The sequence below is a fragment of the Conger conger genome, chromosome 19 (assembly GCF_963514075.1).
Source record: "Conger conger chromosome 19, fConCon1.1, whole genome shotgun sequence".
Lineage (NCBI taxonomy): Eukaryota > Metazoa > Chordata > Actinopteri > Anguilliformes > Congridae > Conger > Conger conger.
This window is the reverse complement of record NC_083778.1, coordinates 5,759,607-5,784,864: the sequence shown is the minus strand read 5'-3', so window position 1 is coordinate 5,784,864 and position 25,258 is coordinate 5,759,607. Positions and strand designations below refer to the sequence as shown.

Here is a 25,258-nt window from a genome sequence, read left to right as displayed (position 1 = left end):
GTTTCATTGTAAAAACATTTAGAGCCAGCATGAGCCACCATTTATGATTCACTATTTTCATGAATGTTCGTTTCTGTTTTAAGCACAGAGAAATTTTGGGAATAGTGACTTACACACTGCAACAGTGGCTGCACCTTTTATTGCATATTTGAAATGTGTCAACAGTTTGAGATTCAGGAAGAAGACTTTCTGTCCACAAAACAATCGCTCAAGATTACAGTTACTATGTTCTGGCACAAGACTCCATTAAAACAAACAGTCATGTACAGTACATGCATAGAAAAATAATTACTTTTCAGCAGTGATGTGTTCTGTTAACCCCGGTTATGTCAAACCAGTGTTATTAGAAAAAGAACCGCAGTACAACAATGGATGCTGCAAACAGCATTTTTTAATGAAAACTAGCCTGTAACGTTTAAGAATGGAATCTTAAACTTAATTTGGTCAAATAAGTAACAGCACGCTTTAAGACTTGAATTGGTTAGTTGCTTTTCAGTGTATTGACCCATCAGTTCACACACATTCCCGTAGGCTTCCATTCGACCCCCCGTATCCTAACGACGAACGGTGCAGAAATGTTCGAACCCGTGTAAATTCATTAGTGGCTTTTTTAAAAATAAAAACAGCTGTGTGCCGTAATCCGCGTGTACACGGTACAGCAAACTCCAGACGGAAGCTTGTGTGGTGCGTGTGCATAGGTGTGAACTTTGTGGGTTTCGGTGGAGCTCACGGGGCTCGTCTCAAAATGGCTCCTCCCCCCCCCCCCCCCCCCCCCCGCTAAGTGGAATGTTCCATGGACAGGTTTGACTTGCTAAGTGGAATGTTCCACCGCAGGCAAGGGGTGGCCTAGTCCTCGTCCTCGTCCTCTCCCGGAGGGCGGATCATCCTGCGGCCGCCCCTCTTACCGGTAGGCCCCTTCGGCTTGGCAAACTTCTGCTTGTGCGCGTGCTGTTTCGGGTGAACCTCGTCGTACAGGAAGTCAGCGGTCAGCTCATCGCTGTCATCGATTTCAATCTGAGGGGCAGTTTTGTTACATTACGTTAGTTGTTTGGCTGACACTTTTATCCAAAGCGACTCAGCAGGGGCTAATTCCCACTCCCCCGGAGCAGTGTGGGGTTAAGGGCCTTGCTTCAGGGCCCAGCAGCTGCACTGACATTGTGACTACACTGGGGCTTGAGCCATCAACCTTCCAGGTCCCGGTCAAGCATGTTCGCCACTAGGCTACAGACTCAAAAACCTGAAAAACCTTTGAAGAAGGATCAAATCAAATCCCACTGACACAGGAATAGAGTCAGCCTGTTCGTTAACACTATTAAGAATTTACTGGTTTTAAATTACTATTGGTGTGCCTACAATTTTATGAATATTTAATTTGATGCTCTACCTACAGCAACAAGAACTAGTTCTCTTAATTCCATGACGACCGCTCCAGGCCAGGCTAGTCTGAGCTTTTAATTTCTCACCTTTTTTTCTATTTCCACCTTGAGCTTGCCTTCAGCCATGTCGATCAGGGAGCTTTTGCAGCTGGAGTACAGCATCCTTTCCCGAACGCTGCAACAGTACCCAGGCATGGAGTAGATGAAGACTGAAAACCAAACATTTACCGCTCAGTCACGAACAGACCGTCTGAAGCCACACCACAAACAGACCGTCTGAAGCCACATGACAAACAGACCGTCTGAAGCCACATGACAAACAGACCGTCTGAAGCCACATGACAAACAGGATGTGAACAGGCACCAGGACATAGGCCCTTCCAGCCTAGTTGGAATATTCCCACTCGTCCCGCTCGCGTAGAAGCGGTAATATGAGAACAAATCATTCTCCACACTAACCTTACCCAGAATACAAAATGCCAAATTCACTCGGCTGTAGACTGCCCTCGATAAGATGCCGAACGTCTACGTGGCCAACAGAGGTTTGTAATTTGTAATTAAACATGTTTTAAGAAAAAGGCATTAGTTTCAGGAAGAAGCCCTGGTGGGGGGGCTCTCACCGTTGGACTCTAGACAGTCGCCCTCGTGGTTGTGCTTATAAAGGAAGAAATGGTATCGGGCCGACTCCTTTGGGATCCTCTTCGGCAAGTCGGCTAACTCCGTGGCAACAGTGCTCGACACCTTTATGATCTCGTTCTCAAAGTCGATTTCCTGTCGATAAGCACAGAGAATAACGTCTCAAAATCAATTTCTGTTTAAAAAGCAAGAACGATTTTAAAATGCTTTCATATTTAGAATGCACAGTCGACATTTTTATAATGCCGTCAGAACATCATGATGCATTTTTTATGACCTCAAAATTTTTTTTAGCATTTGTTGCGTACCATCTAATTAACCGGTTAACAATAGAAAATGTTTCACTGGTAAAGTACACTTCATTGCTAGTCCAGTCCATTAACTACAGCTGACAGTAGTTCAGCCCTGAGGGCTTGTATAATGTAATGTCATGTAATGTCATGTTAGCACGTGTCCCTGGGGGCTTGTATAATGTAATGTAATGTAATGTTAGCATGTGTCCCTGGGGGCTTGTGTAATGTAATGTAATGTTAGCATGTGTCCCTGGGGGCTTGTGTAATGTAATGTAATGTCAGCATGTGTCCCTGGGGGCTTGTATAATGTAATGTAATGTTAGCATGTGTCCCTGGGGGCTTGTATAATGTAATGTAATGTAATGTTAGCACGTGTCCCTGGGGGCTTGTATAATGTAATGTAATGTTAGCATGTGTCCCTGGGGGCTTGTATAATGTAATGTAATGTAATGTTAGCATGTGTCCCTGGGGGCTTGTATAATGTAATGTAATGTTAGCATGTGTCCCTGGGGGCTTGTATAATGTAATGTAATGTTAGCACGTGTCCCTAAGGGCTTGTATAATGTAATGTAATGTAATGTAATGTTAGCATGTGTCCCTGGGGGCTTGTATAATGTAATGTAATGTTAGCACGTGTCCCTGGGGGCTTGTATAATGTAATGTAATGTTAGCACGTGTCCCTAAGGGCTTGTATAATGTAATGTAATGTAATGTAATGTTAGCATGTGTCCCTGGGGGCTTGTATAATGTAATGTAATGTTAGCATGTGTCCCTGGGGGCTTGTATAATGTAATGTAATGTCAGCATGTGTCCCTGGGGGCTTGTATAATGTAATGTAATGTAATGTTAGCACGTGTCCCTGGGGGCTTGTATAATGTAATGTAATGTCAGCATGTGTCCCTGGGGGCTTGTATAATGTAATGTAATGTTAGCACGTGTCCCTGGGGGTTCCTCACAAGCTGAACGTAGTTAAGCTCCTTGCAGCCGAACCGCTCCAGAGCTCGCACGGCGTCCGGGTGGAGCGGCAGGGCCACGCCCTGAAGGGTCTGCTGCTTGGTGTCCACGCCGATGTCCGTCTGAACCTGCACAACACGGGGCAGCAGGACAGCACACTGGTCAGAGCAGGGGTCAGCAACTCACCGTCCCTCATTACCCGGGAGAAAAGAAAACCAGGGCTGGATTTCATTCCTGGATTAGGTGAGGCTGCCAGTTCAAATCCCAAGAGATGTTTTACTCAGGAAGGTGCTCGTCATGAATTCATAAAAAGATGACTACTTGCAGTTCACACAGGAACTACAATGACCACAATCCATTGCGCCTCCAGAAACTTAAATAAATAAATAAATTAAATAAATAAAAAAGTTTGAAATTAGTATATGAAAATGTTTTAAGTCTTTCGAGAAAAGGACATTTGCTGAGACAATTCATGTACCTATAAACTTCTGCAAATTCAGTTCACATTGACTGGTTCCCCAGTCATGTTAAACACATATGGTCTCTGGAGATCTAAGGTACTATAGGTTTACATTTCAACCCAAATTTGCACACCTTTTTGTAGCTCAAGGATATCTTGAGCCATTAAATGAGGTATGCTTTGTCAGGGTTGGAGTGAAAACCTACAAGACTGTAGATCTCCAGGAACAGGGTTGGGTAGCCCAGCTCTAGGTGTTGAATTAGGTGTTGAATCTAGTGTCTTCTCCTCATCCTTCTCCTTCTCTGCACTGCACTCTGCTGAAGCCAAATCTAAACTGTCTGTTTAGAACAGCACTTCATGTGTATTTTACTAGTTATGGATGTGATGCTTTAACTTGTGGAAGAACCTATGCACTTGCAAATCGCTTTGGATTAAAAGCGTCTGCCAAATGACTTTAATGGAAATAAAATGGAAATGGAGGACTATAGACCTCCAGGAACAGGGTTGAGCAGCCCTGCTCTAGCTGTTGAATGAGGTGTGCTTGGTTAGGGTTGGAGTGAAAACCTACAACACTGTAGATCTCCAGGAACAGGGTTGGGTAGCCTGGCTCTAGCTGTTGAATGAGGTGTGCTTTGTCAGGGCTGGAGGAAAAACCTACAAGACTATAGAGTTAGGCAGCCCTTCACTAGCTGCCCATCAGTTAGCTAGCTACAAACAGGGTTAGGCAGCCCTTCACTAGCTGCTGAAAACATTTTATCATCTTGAGTTCTGCCGTGCCGATGTTACACCGTCAAATATGATATTGCTTGTGTTTATAGGTCAAATTCAAGCACAGAGACGCAGTTCAGTTCAGAATGCTCTCAATAGACCCCACCTTCCCTCCCTGAGTGCACTTGACTGCCCCCAGTAACCCCCGTCCCCAAAACTACAACCACACAATCGTCATTTAGACACAGACTGGAAGAGAAGTCTTCAGCACCACCCTTGAGTTACAAGGACAAGACGGGGCATGTGCAGATGATTAAATGTCATCAGTCCTGCCGTTTTTCTCCACTCAGATTAAGATAAATAGTTTTATGGTTTATAGCGCAGAGTAAAAAGCGGTCTCGACAAATTGATAATATTCTTCTTTCTGGTGCTGTCGGTCGGGGGGGGGAGGAATTCTTCAGCGCTTCCTGTTTGTGTTTTTTTTCCCTGGGCTCGAAGCTCAGACGCTTCCTTTTATGGAAGTGAGAGACGCTCCCCTGTGACATCACGACACGCACGGTAATTATTACCAGCTTTTTGTTTCCTACGGAAGAAAACCCAACTGAACAAAACAGGCTGAAGCCTCGCTTCTCTGAAAACATGCCTGGAGTGAGACGGACTTCTCTTTTAACGTTCTCTTTTAACGTCTGGACTTCTCTTTTTAACGTCTGGGTGGCCGCCGTCAGAGTTAACCCCTTGGATGCACGGTTCTGGATACGAAAACCCATATGGATGCGTAACATTCTCAAACGTCTGCAAAGGTCCATTTTGATGGTATAATAATAATAATCATATTATAAATTATTATTACAATAACCAGGAGAAAAAAAATTATTCCTTGGCACATAATTATTCCTTGGCATAGCCTCAGTGTTTAGATCTAATCTCATGTGCCGACTGTGTCATTCCACACCTAGTTACTCTAGTTTTGAGTTGCAGCTCTTTGAAATGAACCTGTCCTCCCCGGTGCTCTGCGCTGTTGCTTATCGTCCGCCAAAATGTAACACGGACTTCATTAATGATTTTGCTGACTTTTTGTCGGGGATCATGGTTAAATATGACCATATTTTAATTTGAGGTGATTTTAATGTCCATGTGTGCTGTGAATCAAGACCTTTAACCAGGGAATTTCTGCACTTAATTGATTCTTTTAATCTCATCCAATCTGTATCTGGCCCGACACATGAAAAGGGACACACATTGGATCTTGTCTTATCGTTTGGTCTATCTGTTTCTGTAAATGAAATCTGTACAACAGCAAGACCATTTACCTGTCCTGTTTACATCTTCTATCCCTTGCTCGGGAATCAAATCACGCGCCTCCGCACGCCGTTTGCGCTCAATCAACCAGTCGACCGCATCACAGTTCTCTGATATTTTCAGCGTCTCCTCAGGCGCGCTTGCAGGCGCCCTGAGAGAACGTGGAAAAAGGATAAACTCCATGTCTCTCTAGAAATCCTGCGTAGTTGCCTATCAGACTACCAGAGAGCTGTTAAAACTGCCAAAACAGAGTATATATCTACCTTAGTCTCCAAAAACACCCACAAGCCTCGGGTTCTTTTTAATGTTTTTAATTCCCTTATTAACCCCCGTGATGTATCCCCCATCATATCTTCACCCACACTCTGTGAAAATTTTCTTAAATTTTTCATTGAGAAGGTCTCTACTCTTAGGCTAGCCCACACGAGTGTTAACACATTGAGTGTTACCATTGACCCTCCTCCATCTCTGTGCTCTGCCATTTTTGACCAGTTTGAGCCTATATCCCTCCCTTCGCTCTCAGATATAATTAAGCATCTGCGGCCTCAGACAGCATCCCCTCTCGTCTTCTCAAAGAAGTTTTTGATTCAGTTGGTGCTAGCGTATTATTGCTAATCAATACCTGTCTCAGTTCAGGATGTGTCCCAGCTGCATTCAAACATGCTGTAGTGCAACCACTGCTCAAAAAGAAAAATCTTGACCCCTCGGTTCTCTAACTTTAGGCCTATCTCCAAGTTACCTTTTTTGTCTAAAGTATTGGAGAAAGCAGTTTTTATTCAGTTACAATCATTTTTAGATAAAAATGACATCCGTGAAAAGTTTCAGTCTGGTTTTAAACCTCGGCACAGTACTGAAACTGCCCTTTTACGAGTTTTTAATGATCTGATAATAACTACAGACTCTGGTGAGCCTGCTATCCTGGTGCTCTTAGACTTGACAGCGGCATTTGACACCGTGAATCATGAGATTCTTTTATCTCGCCTTGAACACTGTGTGGGTATTAAGGGGGCTGCCTTGGAGTGGTTTCGGTCGTACCTATTGGACAGGAGTTTCTCTGTCCATGTGGGAGATTACTCCTCAGATACAGCCCCACTCACTTGTGGAGTCCCCCAGGGCTCTATTCTAGGTCCTATATTATTTTCTTTATATATGCTGCCCCTGGGGTTAATTTTCAGGAAGCATAACCTTTCTTTCCATTGCTATGCTGATGATGAACAGATTTACTTACCTGTAAAATCTCAATGCAAGAAATCACTGCAGCCTTTACTTGCATGTCTTAAAGACTTAAAAAACTGGATGGATGCTAACTTCCTGCATTTAAATGAAAATAAGACAGAGGTCATTATGTTTGGACATCCAGCTCAATTGGCGGACATTGTTGGTGCTTTGGGCCCCCTGGCCCCCAAAAATGTTCCTGCTGCGAAAAGCCTTGGTTTCACCTTTGACAGTGCCTTTAAACTTGAGAAGCAAATTAGTGGTGTTGTCAAAGCTGCCTTTTTTCAGTTAAGACAAATAGCCAAGGTCAAGGCCTATCTTTCTCAAAAAGATTTGGAAAGAGTGGTCCATGCTTTTATAACATCTCGGCTGGACTACTGCAATTCTCTGTATATAGGTTTAGACCAGTCCTCTCTCTGCCGTCTGCAGCTAGTGCAGAACGCTGCAGCCCGCCTTCTGACTGGCAAAAAGAAACGGGAACATATTACACCAGCACTGTCATCCCTACATTGGCTTCCTGTCCGTTACAGAATAAATTTTAAAATTTTATTATTTGTTTTTAAGGCAATGAATGGTCTAGCACCTACGTACTTGTCTGAACTCGTCAATATGTATACCCCAGCTAGATGACTTAGATCATGCAATCAGCAACTTTTAGATGTCCCTATGTCGAGGAGAGCTAGGAGGGGTGACCGGGCCTTTGAGGGAGCAGAAGTTGTGGAACAGCTTACCGCCACATATTAAATCTGCCCAAAACATAGATGTTTTTAAATCCTTGTTAAAAACCCACCTTTTTAGTGAGGCCTTTATGTCAGACATAAATGGGGAATCCAGATAATGTACATGTATTTCATTTCATTTCATTTCATTTTATTTCTTTTTATCTCATTTTATTTCATTTTATCTTTAATTTTATTGCCTGGTTTTGTACAGCACTTTGGTCAACCATGGTTGTTTTAAATGTGCTTTATAAATTAAGTTTATTATTATTATTATTATACATTAAAACATCGGTATAAACCCATGGGGATTGCTGCTTGTGGAACCGAGCACTCCCGTTTCCTTCAGTGCAACATTTACCAGTGCACAGGTTCAGTCCCTGCCAATGCTCCGGCATAGCCACAGCAGGCTACAGCATCCGCACAGAGATGGACTGCCCCACGATATGCTACGCTATGCTACGCTACACTGCACTGGCATAGCCACAGCAGGCTACATCATCCGCACAGTGATGGACTGCCCCACGATATGCTACGCTATGCTATGCTACACTGCTTTGGCATGGCCACAGCAGGCTACCGCATCCACACAGTGATGGACTGCCCCATGCTACGCTACGCTACACTGCACTGGCATAGCCACAGCAGGCTACAGCATCCGCACAGTGATGGACTGCCCCACACTACACTACGCTATGCTACGCTACACTGCACTGGCATAGCCACAGCAGGCTACAGCATCTGCACAGTGATGGACTGCCCCACGCTACGCTATGCTACGCTACACTGCTCCGGCATAGCCACAGCACAGTGATGGACTGCCCCATGCTACGCTATGCTATGCTACACTGCTTTGGCATAGCCACAGCAGGCTTCAGCTTCGGCACAGTGATGGACTGCCCCATGCTACGCTACGCTATGCTATGCTACACTGCTTTGGCATAGCCACAGCATGCTTCAGCTTCGGCACAGTGATGGACTGCCCCATGCTACGCTACGCTACACTGCACTGCTTTGGCATAGCCACAGCAGGTTGCAGCATCAGCACAGTGATGGACTGCCCCATGCTACGCTACGCTATGCTATGCTATGCTGCACTGCTTTGGCATAGCCACAGCAGGCTACAGCATCCGCACAGTGATGGACTGCCCCATGCTACGCTACGCTATGCTACACTGCTTTGGCATAGCCACAGCATGCTTCAGCTTCGGCACAGTGATGGACTGCCCCATGCTACGCTACGCTACACTGCACTGCTTTGGCATAGCCACAGCAGGTTGCAGCATCAGCACAGTGACAGACTGCTCCAGGCCACAATGCTGACCCTTCTGCTAGCTGTCGGGGAGCATCGGCAGTGCCCCTGAATCAGTGAGATTAACACTGCCACCGTCTCCATATTCAATAAAGCCAGGAACGCAGCCCGCCAAATGCCACCTGAATCAATATTATGTGCCAGGTGGAGCCTTTTTGCCATTTCACAGATGCTGTTATCAAAGCAACTTCCAGAAGCACCCACAAAGGGCAGGTTTAGACCAGTGGTCCTCATTCCTGGTCCCTGAGAGCCGCAGGGTGTGCGGGTTCTGGTTTTTGCCTTAATATCAACAACCAATTCAGACCCAAGAAACTAGGTGGGGTGGGTTAACTGTGGAATTAACGATCAATTAATGATCAATTAAGTGCTGAGTAACAACAATAGCCAGCGCACCCTGCAACTCTCCAGGACCAGGAGTGAGGAGCACTGGTTCAGACAACAAGCAAGTTATCAGCATCACAAGAGATGGCAATTAAAACCACAAGTGGAGTGAAGCCCTGCAGCAGAGTGGACTGAAGCCCTGCAGCAGAGTGGACTGAAGCCCTGCAGCAGAGTGGACTGAAGCCCTGCAGCAGAGTGCAGTGAAGCCCTGCAGCAGAGTGCAGTGAAGCCCTGCAGCAGAGTGCAGTGAAGCCCTGCAGCAGAGTGCAGTGAAGCCCTGCAGCAGAGTGGTGAAGCCCTGCAGCAGAGTGCAGTGAAGCCCTGCAGTAGAGTGCAGTGAAGCCCTGCAGTAGAGTGAAGCTCAGCAGAGGAGTGAAGCCCTGCAAGATTGTGTATGCAGTGCTTTGAGAAGCAGTTGGGTTTGAAGATGGGATGCTCCATGCAGCGCAGGTAGGGTTAGTTGACCTACAGTGAGCACTCTGGAATAGCTGAGCTGAGATGCAGTGTCGACAGGTGCATTGTGCGTCAGAAGACGGGCGGCGATTTGACTGTGCGTGCGTGCGAGCCCGCGTTACCTCGTCCAGCTTGATCTGCCTTAGCTCCGCCTCTGCAGCGCTCAGCGGGAGGGGGGCGGCCTGGGAGGTCAGGTACTTCCTGTATCCGCTCAGAGAGACGTCGTCCTGCAGGGGGGCAGCGCATTCACCTTCACTCCCATATCTCAGTCTGGACTGCACCGCACACTGTCCTTAAGAGCGTGCGAGTGCTCATACTTACACACTCTCAAGTGAACTGGCACCAACCTTAACCCTGGGCGAGTTGATCTCGCACTGACGCACAGTTGTTCTAATAATAATAATAATAATAATAATAATAATAGAGCTTTTCAAGGTACTCAAAGACACTTAAGTTAGCACTAACATATTGCAGTTGAAATTGTACTTCCCTCTAGGGTCTTTCAGCGCACTTATCCCTGGTTATGGGTGTGCACTTTGTTGTACGTCGCTCTGGATAAGAGCGTCTGCCAAATGGCAATAATGTAATGGGTTAGCCCCAGAAACTCAAGTCCACAGTGCCAAGATGGCCAGTGCTTAACCCAAGGTTAACAAATGCTTATGAACACAAGATAAGCTAGCTCGTAAATGGCAACAAACTACATCACATGGGGTTATTGTGGTATGTATTAAGCATCAGCAACAGCAGAGAAATCAACTGCATTGCAATATCAACTTTTGTCGAAACATTTCCATCTATTCCTATGCGGGGATTAAATGGGTGGAGTTCAATTTAGTCTAAGCTATTGGATCCAGGTCCTTTGTGACATCAAGAAGGACCTGAGCTACTGGCCAATAAATGTCTTCCATACTTCATTGCTCATCTCCTCACGTGATTTGTAGATAGTTTTTTTTTTTTTTTTTGAGAGAGAGATTTGTGGGGAGAGCTTCCATCCTCACAGAAGAAAGGTCCTGGGTTCAAATCCTGACCGGGGCCTTCCTGTGTGGAATTGAGTTTCTCGAAGGTGTAACCACACCAGTGACATACTTCTAGGTTTGTGGGTGGCACGTTTTGGGAGGAGTTGATGGGGGAGCTGGGGTGACGAAGCGGTCTCGACCATGCCCATACAATCCTGATGCTTTTTTTCCCCCAATACAGGTTTTATGTCCGACTTGAAATGTGCATCACTGTCAGTATCGACGTTGCCTTGAACAGATATTTGGTGAGCGTGTAGTGGATACATCCCCGTGTGATAACTTATGGTTATGTCAACCATTTTCAGCCCCTTTACAGTGACTTTAACCTAAAATGCTTCAGTCAATATGCAACTCTATGAATGATGTGTGTAAACAACAGAAGCGGTGTAACCGGCCCTGGGTAAATCTGCAAAACGTGCAGGTCAATGCATTTCTGCAGGTATGCAAAGAGAGAAAGCATCTCTGCGCAAACAGAAATGCGGTAACACAGCTGGAAGTCCCCAGACGTACCGTTGTCGTGCCGAAGATCTCATCCTTAATGTGGCCCCCTCCAAACTCCTTCTTCAACGTAGACCTCGTTCCAGCGTACAACATCTTCTGCCGCACCTGTTCGGAGAGAACGACTTAGAGACTGCAAATACATTATTATTTGATAGCAATTTCACACTCATGCTTCTGAGAAGTATTCTGCGAAGACCACAAGCCGTAGGTAGGAACGAAAAGAGAGAGAAAGCGTCGAAACACTTTTGCATTTCCTGTTAATGCTGATCTCCAGTGTGTTACTTGAAGTGCGTAACTGACTCATTACAATTGCAAATGCTGGTACAACAAATTTGTTTTAGGGGCGGCCTGTAGCGTAGTGGTTAAGGTAAATGACTGGGACACCCAGTGTAGCCAGTGTAGGCCCTTAGCCCTGCATTGGTCCAGGGCAGGATTGTCTCCTGCTTAATCTGTACGTCGCTCTGGATAAGAGCGTCTGCCAAATGTAATGTAATGGTTTCTTAATCATCTCCTTTCACAGTCAGGTGCCCTACCCAAAATAAAACCAGTATGAGTTAATATGAATTCACTGCAATCAAAAACATTTTGCAGAAGCTAAGTGGACGCAGAGCTCTGATCCGGGAACTAGACGTTGTTTACAGTTCCAGGTGTTGCGCGAAACAGCCAAACACGCGCGGTAGGATACTAAGGCGCCAGCGCAAACTGCAAAGGTTTTCCAGAAGAAACCGTGCGATCCCTGGACCCGTTCGGACTTGCTGCGCTATGGAATGTTCGCTCCGCGTGCTGATTGCTCGCTCCGCGTGCCGATTGCTTCACGTGCGCTCTAGTCTCAAACGGCCACAGACTGAGACGAAACCGCAATAGACGCATAAACTACGGCCATCCAGGGTATGAGTCTAAAAAACCCCGCGGTGACATTTATTAGCGATATTAGCTCCGAGGCTTCGATAAACCTCTCTCGAATCACTAAACCAGCACACTTTCTGCTTTGTTTATGATGTTTCAAACTGGGCTTTCTCCATGTAAAACACGGCAGATGGCAGACCACCTCTGACAGTATCAGGTGGACATACAGTATGCGAAGAATGTGCAGTTGAGTACGGTACAAAATATATAACGTGGAGGAGGTTGTCGTGATAATGCTTACAGGGGATTGGTCAGGTGACCAGGCCAGGAAGAGCCACTCGTATCCCAGGTTATTGGTGGAGTCCAGCCGGAACAAGATGTAGGACGGCTGGTCCTTATCCAGGACAGGCAAGACACAGGAGTCATAATCCTGGTCCCAGTGCTGGTCCCCGATCTTCTGGACCTCCCCCACCTCCAACTGCTCTGTAAGACAGCCACAGACTGCACTTAACTGGATGTCCGGCAAAACTCTCAAACCCACAGCGGCCAAAACCTATGCCTGAGTCCAGAATCCCAATATCTAAATTACAAAATTAACAAGTACAATGCCAGTATAAGAATTGAGTTGCAGGTATGTATTCATATAAGGGCAATTAATCTTGCGTGACAAAAATCACTGCATGTATTTAAACTGAACATAAGATATGTTGTACAATACACCTCAAAGGCAAAGCATCTGATACATGATCTGATATATGTGTGAAATTCCAGTTATAAATAATGACACTGAAACGGTAGACCCAATTCAGGCAAGTTGCGTGACAGGACCCAGAAGGTAGGTGGTTCAAACCCCAGTGTAACCAAGATCCGTGCAACTGTGGGCCCTTGAGCAAGGCCCATAACCCCTTAACCCCACATTGTTCCTGGGGGGATTGGCCCCTGATGAGTTAAAACAACTGTAAGTCACTTCGCGTAAAAGCGTCAGCTAAATAAAAGAGTCATAAATTAAGGAAATTAAATTTGCGACTTACCATCTACAATGACGACTTTCACCAGTCGATAGTCACCGTTCCTTGCAATTGCAAAGACGTCTTTCAGTTTCCCCGACGCTGTCAAGATGAAATGGTGATTTATATGGAGATCAAGAAAACCTTGTGAAAAGTGCATTTTGACACTTCCTGCCCGACTTCCGAAAAAAGGACCCAATATTACCTGTTAAATTAAGCAACCAACTTCCAATTAATCACATGTGCTTGTTTAGTTATGCGGAAAATGCAGATGTTCTCGTTTCTTTTCTTTCTTTTTTTTTTTAACAGAAATGTAGTATATACCGACAACACAAATACACACTAGACAGGGAGGGTTTCCCTAATCACTAATCTTTGTGGAATGCTAGGTGTAATTTTGAGCGGGGCGATAGGATAGGCTATAGCCTATATCAGTTGGATTTACTAACCGAACCTGTTCGGCGCCGTCAAAAAAAATGCTTTGGTTCAAATTGCACAAAATATGTTTTATAAATAACATGCGATTTTACCTTTGATGTTAATTTATGATTGGGACGTGATAGTCGCAAATTATATATTTCCACCCGGATTTAAAAAATATATATACAACCTGAAACAATCGTCGTTTACTTATGGCTATTTTGGGTTGTAGCCATCAACCAAGCTAAATAGCCCTCATTTGTCCAGTGAATTCAGCATCCCCCTATGAAGTAGGTAGACATGAAAACGAACGAAACGGCTTGCTGACAAACAATCCGCTTGCGCTTTATTTGCAGAAATCAGCTCACTAGCTCACTCAGTTGTTCTCCCGCAGCTGCTCGTTTTGATGATTAGGCAACCCGTGCAGTCAAGGCGTTGTCTGAATTCATTCCAGCAGCGTCGCTTCAGTACTTGCAGCATACCTTAGGTTCGGAGTAACACCGAGGCGCAAGCGAGTTGGCTAGCAACTGCACTCCAGCCGAACGGAATGCCGAGAGTAGCGAATCTTACATATGTCTGACCACATTGGTCTAATAAAACACCTCCGATCATTATCTTAACGAGATAATGTTCAAGCTGTACTACAGGATGTAACAACAGGTCTTCCGTAAAAAGAAATTCCATTTTGTTGCAGGGCAAGTCAATCAAATCAATGGAGTCTGTGGCACACAAGATTCTGTCTCATTCTCGCATTTAATTTGAAGGGGCTCGTTAAAGCCGCCGCATCTTCCAGAAATACAAAATTGTTTACCTTGAATGCCCGTTTGATGGGACATTGTGCTTATTTCCCCGAACTCCACCGGCGGTTAATGGGAAGCAAAGAACAAGGAAGAAGGAAACAGAACTACAGTAACACGACCCGCCTCGTGTGACGTCATCACGCTTCAGCTCTACGAGACACGTCACGTAGCGCGGCTCTCTTGCCAAGAAACAAACGTGAAGGGGGAATGTTAATTCGAGATCATGCAATTTTCCCTCCGCCCAATCATGGGCCAGTGCATTAAGTGACTCTGATTTTAACTTAACTAATGAACTTACTGAGGGTGATTGCGAAACAGCTTTCTGATGTTCCCATACATTTCCAGGACATTTAAGGTTTTCCAGGGAAAAGAGTCCCGTAGGAATGAATGGAGGAATGTTCAGTTTCAACAGTGGTGACAGTTACAACTGTATTTTTTTGACGTGTTTTTTAAACTGCAAATCTCTCAATTTCTACACTACATATATATATATATATATATATATATATATATATATATATATATATATATATATATATATATATATATATATATTATATATATTACATAAAAATGTTCATATGGAGTCAGTTACTTACCTTATTAGGTACACCACTTTATTAGGTACACCTATACATCAGCTTGTAAATGCAAATATTTAAACACCATAGTACTAGCAGTCGTACCAATAGTCCACAGAATGGCCGCAATGCATTTTCTTTAGGAAATGCACATCTCTAATTTAATGAATTAATTTAACATTGGGCCGCTGTATAATCTGATTAATACAACAATCAAATTAAACTAAAACTAAACTAAACTAAAATTTCCCTCAGGATGAATAAAGTATCTATCTATCTATCTATCTATCACAGTGCCGTGTCTACAAATGTCTGGTCTGCAGGCAGCTAATGTTAAAATCTATGCCCAAACATCAGTGAAATGACCAACAAACAAATGTATTATCCGGAAGTACAAATGAAATATGGAAATGGTGCCAACATATTAGACCGCTTTAAACATTTAATTGCATGCACGCTCTCATTATTAACCCTTTAACAAGTCAGATCACAAACATGTGATTGCAATGTTCTTAAATTAACATTCTAATCCTGGTGTAACGATCACAACTACTTGCAAAAAACCTACCTCAGGGTTAAAGTTGAATGAACACAGAGGTATATTCACCTTAATTATATTATATTACCTTAGTTGTATCACAGACTCAATTCAACAACTGTAGGCAGATAATAACAACAAGATGGTAGATGGCAGTTCTAAATCTGGACATGACATCATCAGACACAAACATTTTTGTAATTACAACTGCTAACAAGAGTTCTCCCTGTGAGTTTAACACATGGACCAGGTTGATTTCTGAGGATATGATGCAAGTCTTGCAAAAAAACCCCACATCTTTCAGGTTGAAATTATGTTTCTATTTTCAGATAATAGTTTAACAGTTTTATTTTTGTGTCCCGGGTCGGTGTCATCAGTTCAATGGCATAAGAACAAACAAATGAAAAAACAGCTGCATTGATCCATGGACTCAATTCCACATACTTCACTTTTATGCAGGGTGGGGCTCAGAGGTGCAGTAAAAAGTCTCCTGCAGGACTTCCCCCTGTCAGGCCACTGTGTGGAGCTACCAAGAGGTCGACTTAGCAAGCTACAAGACGGGGCTGAGTCAGAACAGGAAACCGTTACGCCTGAGCTTGTAAGAATATCCACTCCCCCAGCGAACTCCCCACCTGCTGCGGCCTCCAGGGCATTCCCCAGGAATTTCCTGCAGGGACGAGAACTCGGACGAAGATGGTGGCGGACGCTAACAAGATACACGTGTTATAAGGGCCGTCAACAGAGAGTGGTCTTCAGCAAGCTGCAGTCAGATTGGACTGCTCACCTATGACAAGGTTGCGGGAGGGGGTGGGTTCCAACTGCCACAGCCAATGGTGTTTCAACTTCAGCGTGTTTACTGAGAAGGGGGAGGGATAAACAGTGCTGTGGTTTGAAGGTGTTTGTTGCTGCCATTCCTCTCTTGCTGACGAAATGACCCATTGTACCTTTAATAATCCACAGATTTTTTTGTACCGCTATGTCAGACTAGAGTGCTTAACTTTAATTTTACATTTCAGCTTCGAGAGTACATTCAGTGGACAGGAGAAACCTAATTGATCCTAATTGAGTTGATTTTACACCTGAAGTTAATCAACAATAAATTAAATGTGAAATGTATTCCCCACAGCATTTATCACCACGGAGGGTTATTTCATAACGAGGAGTATCGTTCTGATTGCCTTCAGGTGAGCGTTAGACCAGACGGGGCTTGAGTGAGCTTCAACATGTATGAGGGGCTTGGATCTGTGTCAGCAGGTCATCATGGCCACTCCGGAAAGTTCCATCCGACAACAATGAGCAGAGTAAACGTCACTGATACCTTACCCCCAAGCTCACAGGCTGATTCTGCAAAAGCTAGCATGGCAGCCATTTTATAGGGCGGCCTGTAGCGTAGTGGTTAAGGTACATGACTGGGACCCACATGGTCGGGGGTTCGATCCCCGGTGTAGGCCCTTAACCCTGCATTGCTCCAGGAGAGGATTGTCTCCTGCTTAGTCTAATCAACTGTACGTCGCTCTGGATAAGAACGTCTGCCAAATGCCATTAATGTAATGAAAGAGCAGCATTGCAATCATAAGACATGGTGCCATGCTCAAATATGCCTCAGCATATAGGGGTCCTCAACGAACAGCTACGTACCCTATGGTTAGCAAATGGGACGTGTTGGACCAGACGACCAGAAAACAACCAGAAAAGCGAAACAAAGGTGTATTGAAGATGAATCCCAGAATCACTGGGAGGTGGGAAGTGTTTGGATACTTAACTTTGGTCACTTTTGCTCTGTTTGTTTGTTTGTTCAAAAAATAAAAAATAAATAAATAAAATGGCCCATGTCCTTATCTTTGTTGTACAGGTAGCAGTTGAAATTGTACTTCCCTCTAGGGTCTTTCAGCGAACTTATCCCTGGTTATGGGTATGCACTTTGTTGTACGTCGCTCTGGATAAGAGCATCTGCCAAATGCCAATAATGTAATGTAAGTACTCACCCCGAGATGGAGAAGTCGGCTTCCCCAAGTCTCCTCCATGCCAGCTACTGAGGTGGTCGCCAGTGGGTGACAAGATGTGGTCATCTCCTCCAACTGAATGACTCCCTTCCCCTGAGCCATCCTGGAGCCATTCTTTCATCCCGCAGGGCTGGCCTGCCAGTCATCACATTGGGGCTCATCTACACACTGGAACAGCCCCTGAACTGAGACCAGACACTGGGGCCCATCCACACACTGGTACAGTGCCTTAACAGATAGCAGACCATGGGACCCATCCACACACTGGAACATGGTTACCAGACACTGGGGCTCATCTACACACTGGGACAGTGCCTTAAGAGTTACCAGATCGTGGGGCCCATCCACACACTGGAACAGAGCCTCAACAGATACCAGACCATGGGGCCCATCCACACACTGGAACAAAGCCTCAACAGATACCAGACCATGGGGCCCATCCACACACTGGAACAAAGCCTCAACAGATACCAGACCATGGGGCCCATCCACACACTGGAACAAAGCCTCAACAGATACCAGACCATGGGGCCCATCCACACACTGGAACAAAGCCTCAACAGATACCAGACCACGGGGCCCATCCACACACTGGAACAAAGCCTCAACAGATACCAGACCACGGGGCCCATCCACACACTGGAACAAAGCCTCAACAGATACCAGACCATGGGGCCCATCCACACACTGGAACAAAGCCTCAACAGATACCAGACCATGGGGCCCATCCACACACTGGAACAAAGCCTCAACAGATACCAGACCATGGGGACCATCCACACACTGGAACAAAGCCTCAACAGATACCAGACCATGGGGCCCATCCACACACTGGAACAAAGCCTTATCAGATACCAGACCATGGGGTCCATCCACACACTAGAACAGAGCCAAAACAGATACCAGACCTTGGGGCCCATCCATACACTGGAAAAGTGCCTTAACAGATACCAGACTGTGGGGCCCATCCACACACTGGAACAGAGACTTAGCAGATAGTAGACCATGGGGTCCATCCACACAATGGAACAGAGACTTAGCAGATAGCAGACCGTGGGGTCCATCCATGAATGTCATGTCACCCTGTTACAAATCTCATCATCAAATTTGCTCTCAATAAGTCAAAGATGAGCGAGCACGACTGGTTCATGTTTTTTGATCCAGGAAAATGTGAAATGCTATCGCTGGCTTCTATGAAATGCCACATTGTTAACTTCGGGTAGCAATGCAGGGAGTTTAACGAATTTGGACATCACTCATCGGAAATACGTGGCCGGCTCACGGCAGCAATTTTGTGGCGGTGCTGCTTGCTGAGTTGCTGAAGTGAAGAGGACTGAGTGGAACTGCGTGACACAGCTTCCATTTTAGTTTTTATACTTTCGTGGAAATGGGCTCCAGAGGAACCGCCTACAAAACAAGATAAGTCAAAGTCCTCTTCAGGCAAGACACGGCTACTGCATTTTTTATGGAAACCAGTGTCACAGAGTGGCCTATGCAACATCTTTCCTCAAGGACTTCAATATGCCACAGAAAACATTTGGCCGATGTATTCACGGTTGTATACTATTATTATGTACTATTTTCAGAAATCAAACACCAGAATTTTGTTGATTTAATGTTGATCTAAAATTTCCTTTTGAGATGTAAATATCTGGCAGACACGCTGGGGAAATTGTCTTGGGGCTAAAAACACAAATGGAAGGATCATTTTTTTCCTGTCCAGTTCTAGGTATTGCTCTGAACTCGTTCTATCTTTCCTCCACCAGGGGGCGATAATGTGCCATCTCAGTTCTTCCCCTGCACTCAGTGTACGCTCTCCTTCGCAGCAGAGATCTACCTGCACAAACGCATCAAGCGCTCTGAGACTGCCCCCCCCCCCCCCCCCCAGTGGATAAGCAGCTTCAGTAATTGCGTAGGCTTTGGGAAACCGTGACAAAAAAGCAAATTAATGTAATGCATTACAATTAATTGAGGCGCAATTTTCTATTTGGAATGCCCTAAAACCAGCGATCTGCCAGGCATTTGCAAACTCACTTCAGGACGACTTCCTGAGATATCGCTGTGCAAATACAGTAGGTTTCAAAAATACTTCCGCAAAGGATCTACTGAGGAGGAGGAGAAAAATAAGAGAGTGGGCCCAATGTGTTTGCCTAGTTCTCCTTCCTCCATTCCCTCTGTAACGCACCTATGTGATGATCTGAATTTGAATTTTTTTTACAAATAGAATTTTCCATTTTCTCAAATTGGTCATTTTCTCAATATTCTCTATTTCGAATAAATGTTCTCCACGTATCTCATGAGGCCAAGAGGAGAGCAAATATTCCCAGAATAACCATAAAGTTTTATATATGGACAAAATCTGAAGTCACAAATGTATTCGCATAACACAGTTAATCGGACAGCCATAAATAGAAGAGCACATATTTGCAGCATAAACAGGCAGTCTTATCTGTAGATAAAATCTGAAGAACCGATGGTCAAACACTGTTGGGTTTACTTGGGGTCTTTTTTGAGATGACATTTCCATCTGAATTTCCGGGTCGATAAGAGAACACGGCTGGTGCTGGTGTGGGCATGGTGTTCATATCTGTTATTCAAAAGCAACACATTCATTTCCGTAATCCATGGTGGCTTACCGCCTTAATTTTGATGAGGTTTTCCAACGTAACCACACGAGTCGAATTAAAGTGCTTCTGCACTGCAACGGATCACAAAGCAAATACGCTTAAAATTATTGGTAAACATGCACTTTTAATGGTAGTAAATATCACTAAAGTCACAGGGGCAGACGGCAGACTACAGCGCCTGCCGTTATACACAAACATACAATAAAACATGCAGACAGCATACAGTGGCACACAGAGTCCCTGATCCCAGAACAGGTGATGGGGTTAGAACTAGCCAGTGTTAATGTTCGACTAATGTACACAGTGACCACTTCAAATGGCCAAATGCCATTAATGTAATGTAATTTAATGTAATGCATTCCATCCACTTCACATGTCAACATGTCTGCTCAGAGATGCTCTTCTGCATACCACTGTTGTAATGCGTGCTTATTTGCCCTTCTCCTTATTATCACAACATTTCCGTGGAAAATCCCAGGAGATCAGCAGTTTCTGAGATACACAAACCACCCTGTCCGGCACCAAGAATCACTCCAATTTCAAAGAATTTTAAATAACATTTCCTCCTCATTCTGACATTCGGTCTGAACAACATCCATCCATCCATCCATCCATTATCTGAACCCGCTTATCCTGATCAGGGTCGCAGGGGGGCTGGAGCCTATCCCAGCATACATTGGGCGAAAGGCAGGAATACACCCTGGACAGGTCGCCAGTCTATCGCAGGGCACACACACCATTCACTCACACTCATACCTACGGGCAATTTAGACTCTCCAATCAGCCTAACGTGCATGTCTTTGGACTGTGGGAGGAAACCGGAGTACCCGGAGGAAACCCACGCAGACACGGGGAGAACATGCAAACTCCGCACAGAGAGGCCCCGGCCGACGGGGATTCGAACCCAGGACCTCCTTGCTGTGAGGCGGCAGTGCTACCCACTGCACCATCCGTGCCGCCGGCCTGAACAACAACTGAGCACAGTTAATAAAGTGCTCACAGAGCGTGTGCGCTGATCCTGCAGTCACCTTCAGTGTAACCGACCCGTCTCCAGGTCATCCGCCACTAGGGGGCAGCGTCGCCCCGCGGGCCCACGCGGCGGCTCCTGAGGCAGCAGAGGGCGGGCGCGCGGGGCCCGGGGCCCCTGCGGAGGGAGCGGCAGCCCCTGGGAAAGCGCTCGCTGGCCAGGACGTAGAGCAGCGGGTCCAGGGCGCTGCTGACGCTGCAGAGGGCCTCGAAGAGCTCGTAGGCGGCGTACAGGGAGTCCATGTTGGTCGACGTCAGAGACCCTCGGTCCTGCATGGCCACCACCGTCAGCACGGCGGCGTGGTACGGCACGAACGACACCACGAACACGGCCAGGGCGGCCGAGATGAGCGCCAGCGGCCGGGACGCCCTCTGCCTCTTCCCGCCGCGGGGGAGGGAGCGCAGGGCGCGAACCGTCAGGGCGTAGAACACCAGCATGAGGGCGAAGGGCACCCCGAAACCCAGCACCGTCCTGGCCACGGTGACGGCCTGGACCAGCTCCGGCGGGCCCCGCATGTGGTCCATGCAGGCCGTGGAGTTCCCCGGCCGCGCTTCGCCGGACGGCAGGAGGAGGAGGTCCGGCACGGCCCACAGGACCAGTCCGGTCCAGGCCAGGCCGGAGCAGAGCCGGGCGCGTTCGGCCCCCCACCAGCGCAGCGAGCCCAGGGGGTGGGCCGCCCCGGCGTAGCGGTCGAAGCTGACCAGCGTGAGGAAGAGGATGCTGCCGTACACGTTGACGTTGAAGGACACCCTCTTGAACTGGCAGAAGGCGCGGTAGTCGGCGGCGCGCGCCCGGCGCAGGCTGAAGTAGAGGGCGAAGGGGAGCGTGAGCAGCCAGGCCGAGTCGCAGAGCGCCAGGTTGAGGAGGAGCACGCGGCTGGACGTCCAGCAGCGCCGGGCCAGGCCGTAGTGCAGCAGCGCCGCCACGTTGCCCACGACGCCCACCGGCAGCGCCAGCGCATACAGCGCCAGCAGGAGGTAGCAGTACCACGCCGCGTCGCGGTACTGGCTGCAGAACTGGGAGGAGCGGTTCGTCATGTCCTGCAGTACCTGCACCTCGCCTGTGGGGGGGGGGGAGGGTGATGAGCACTTTTTCATTTCAGGCGCAAACAGGTAAATGGTTGGAGTTTATATTGCGCCTTTATCCAAAGCGCTGTATAACTGATGCTTCTCATTCACCCGTTCATACACGCACTCGCACACCGACGGCGATTGGCTGCCGTGCAAGGCGCCGACCAGCTCGTCAGGAGCGTTTGGGGGTTAGGTGTCTTGCTCAGGGACACTTCGACACAGCCCGGGCAGGGGATCGAACCGACAACCCTCCGACTGCCAGACAACTGCTCTCACTGCCTGAGCCATGTCGCCCCCAAACAGATGCAGAAGCACAGGCAAGTGCTCAGCTTGGTAAATTGTGTGTCCGTTGTCGCATTTCAGAGTAAGTTATCTGAAGGCAATGTCTGGTCCAGAGCTGGATTGAATACGTAGTCGTTTTTTAATTCAAATCTGTACTCAGCTGATCTTGCCTGGGGAAGTCGAGCCAACCAAGATGACCAGAAGGCAGGGTTTGCACAGTTTGAGAGTATTTCATTGGTTCCAATACACCAGACAAGCTCAGTAAAGTGTAGAAAGGCATTTGATTTCAAATCCAATACAATGACCTATTTCACCCAGGTCTGGTCTAGGCTCAGACAATTTACTGATATATTTATAATCAATTTATTAAACACTCAGCAGTTTTTTACAGGCAGGAAAATATCTTTTTAAAGATCTTGTTACGAGAGATTTGGATCAATAAAAATCTAAACCAACTTCAGCGGAGGTTTTTACAATGTTAGGCAGTGGCAAGGATCAATGTTGAGTGGTGAACCTCTGAAATCTCAAAATTATCCAATTTCTTTATTACTGTACCTTCTTAAAATATCAATACCCTTCCAACAATAGGCCTATCTATTTGATAACCATTCTCACTCCATAAAGGCCTGTTGCTATGCAGCGCAACTGTCTCCAGGAAGTGACTGAGAAACCCTCACCAAATTGCATTATGTTACATTATTGACTCTCCACGTTGCAAAATATTCTGAATGTCCGAGTTTTCAGACGGCGATATTCAAACAGAATTTGGAAATTTCGGTTTTTCGCAATTAGTCTACTGGAGCCACACAGATACATGAGGATTGATGGCCCCTGTATTTTATTTCAATTATTTCATCTGCATTTAAATCTATTCAATAATGAACATGGCTTGAGTAAATATTTGAGGGAATGAATTGAAAGGTTGCTGTTTATACAGCGTGCACCATTTGGACAGGTCTTTTATGATTAATATCGGAAGTTAAAATATTGACACTGGATATAGCTAGCGACTTGGACACAACCAGGCAATGATGAAATCTAGTTGCTTGTTTTACCCTCCAACTGAAAACATGTACAGTGCCTAGCACATATTATTCTAGCTTTGTATGCTTCTAATTTATAACACACGCACAATCTCTATCGAATAATAGCTTAATATTCTCAATATTGCATGACACTTGCACATACAAAGCACATGAAGAGTTAAAGACATTCAGCATGTAAGTGGAAGATGTAGGGAAGCAATCAATCCTTAAATCAGGACCTGGAATCTAAATCCAGGCCTGGTTTTCTTTTCTCCCAGGCCATTAGCTGAACAATTAGTGCCACTGATTGGCCAGACTTGTCTTCACAGGCGAAGGGAGGGTGGAAAGCCAACAGGTAATGGGACCAGCAGGTCTTGGACCACAATGACCCCTGCTGTAGGGTAACCGACAACAAATAATAAAGCACCGCAAGGCCATAAGACAACCTCTGAGTATGAATGAAGAATAAGACATACGTCTGCACTGCACTCTCTTACCGATCGCTCTGAGCAGCGAGTCGTTGCGGTGCCACTGCTCCATGGTATCGGGCAGGGAATAAAACGTCCTCTTCCCGAGCTGTTCCTCGATGCGGGAGTGCGCCGTCGTTCCGCAGTCGATCCACATACGATGTCGGGCGGCGTTTGAAGAGGCTGTAGTTCCCCCGCTCGGTTCCGAGCTCCTCCTCCTCCTCCTCAGCGTTTCCATGGTGCCTGCCCTGTGTTTGCTCAGACCGCGCTATTAAACCGCCGATTACCGCCGTTACTGCCCACACTCGGCCAGACGGCACCAGCGGGTAAACGGGAGAAGACCTGTAGCCTACGCGTGCTGCGTTTTCCAACTGACGCTGAACTCAACTAATGTTGACTTTGCTCAGGTCATTTTAATAGGCCCTACGGCAGGGATCAGAAAGTAAAAGTCATGCCGTGTGTTTCTTACACCCAAGGACTCCACCGCCAGGTGATTTCACGAATTAGTTGTACCTCCTGGCCGAAGAACGGTGCCAATTAGCGAATATAAACAAAATGGTGGAGAGGACTTTTACTTTCTGAACCTGGACCTTCCACCTCTAGGATGTGGCATACAAAGTGACGTTCCATCCGATTAAATTTCGGTTTGTATAGCCCTGAATTTGTTTATTTAGGAACCCTCAAATCAAGTTCAGTTAGTTCCCAAAACTGACTGATTTTTTTTTTTTAACTACCGTTTTTGGTTTCCTAAAATAAAAGGTTCTCATTGTTTTTATTATATGAATGTTGCTAATACAGTACGTAACTCACCAAGGCTGAAAATAACTTTGTGAAAAGCGAACTAGGAGGTTTTTGATACCGTACAACCACTAGATGGAAGCATCTCCAAACATGTATTAGCGAATGATCACCGCATTACGATTTGAAACGGGTTTCAGAACTTGGTTGGAACAGAAGGCATTTTTTCCCTATTTAAATTCTTCATCAAACTACAAGATAAGCTCCAATTGTTCCCTTTCTCCCCAGTTAAAATACAAAATGTCCATTTGAGTGTGTTGTTTCTTAAGATGGGGGTTGGAGATGTGGCAGGAGACACTTTATTGGTTAAAATGTAAATGTCATACTTAATAATAATTAAGGAATACATTGTGCAAATTACCTATTCCTAATCTTGTAGTAGCCAGTAAAGGAACATTATGGCTTGTAGGATAAAAAAAAACTTTAAAATAGAAAAATTGAAAA

The 25,258-nt window shown here is 45.9% G+C and overlaps 2 protein-coding genes across 2 annotated transcripts; both read right to left on the bottom strand.

Annotated features, from left to right (window-relative positions):
* Window positions 1-120: 120 nt before the first annotated feature.
* Window positions 121-14,564, bottom strand: LOC133118790 (twinfilin-1-like). Its single transcript, XM_061229029.1, has 9 exons — window positions 14,408-14,564; window positions 13,201-13,278; window positions 12,471-12,652; window positions 11,333-11,428; window positions 9,929-10,033; window positions 3,262-3,387; window positions 1,997-2,147; window positions 1,464-1,585; window positions 121-1,014 (listed from the first exon to the last, which is right to left on the bottom strand). Exons 1-9 carry the CDS (start codon window positions 14,430-14,432, stop codon window positions 847-849), a joined length of 1,053 nt encoding a protein of 350 aa, XP_061085013.1. The 5' UTR covers window positions 14,433-14,564; the 3' UTR covers window positions 121-846.
* A 5,906-nt stretch (window positions 14,565-20,470) lies between these two features.
* On the bottom strand, window positions 20,471-24,616 carry LOC133119360 (P2Y purinoceptor 6-like). Its single transcript, XM_061229901.1, has 2 exons — window positions 24,047-24,616; window positions 20,471-22,232 (listed from the first exon to the last, which is right to left on the bottom strand). Exons 1-2 carry the CDS (start codon window positions 24,252-24,254, stop codon window positions 21,211-21,213), a joined length of 1,230 nt encoding a protein of 409 aa, XP_061085885.1. The 5' UTR covers window positions 24,255-24,616; the 3' UTR covers window positions 20,471-21,210.
* Between the last annotated feature and the right edge of the window lie 642 nt (window positions 24,617-25,258).

Coding starts and splice junctions, on each gene's coding strand:
- LOC133119360 (XM_061229901.1), bottom strand. CDS start 24,254: ATGGAAACGCTGAGGAGGAGGAGGAGGAGCTCGGAACCGAGCGGGGGA. Junction 22,233..24,046: donor CTCGCTGCTCAGAGCGATCG/GTAAGAGAGTGC, acceptor CCCCCCCCACAG/GCGAGGTGCAGGTACTGCAG.
- LOC133118790 (XM_061229029.1), bottom strand. CDS start 14,432: ATGTCCCATCAAACGGGCATTCAAG. Junction 13,279..14,407: donor CCATCAAACGGGCATTCAAG/GTAAACAATTTT, acceptor TCATCTTGACAG/CGTCGGGGAAACTGAAAGAC. Junction 1,015..1,463: donor AGGTGGAAATAGAAAAAAAG/GTGAGAAATTAA, acceptor ACTGCCCCTCAG/ATTGAAATCGATGACAGCGA.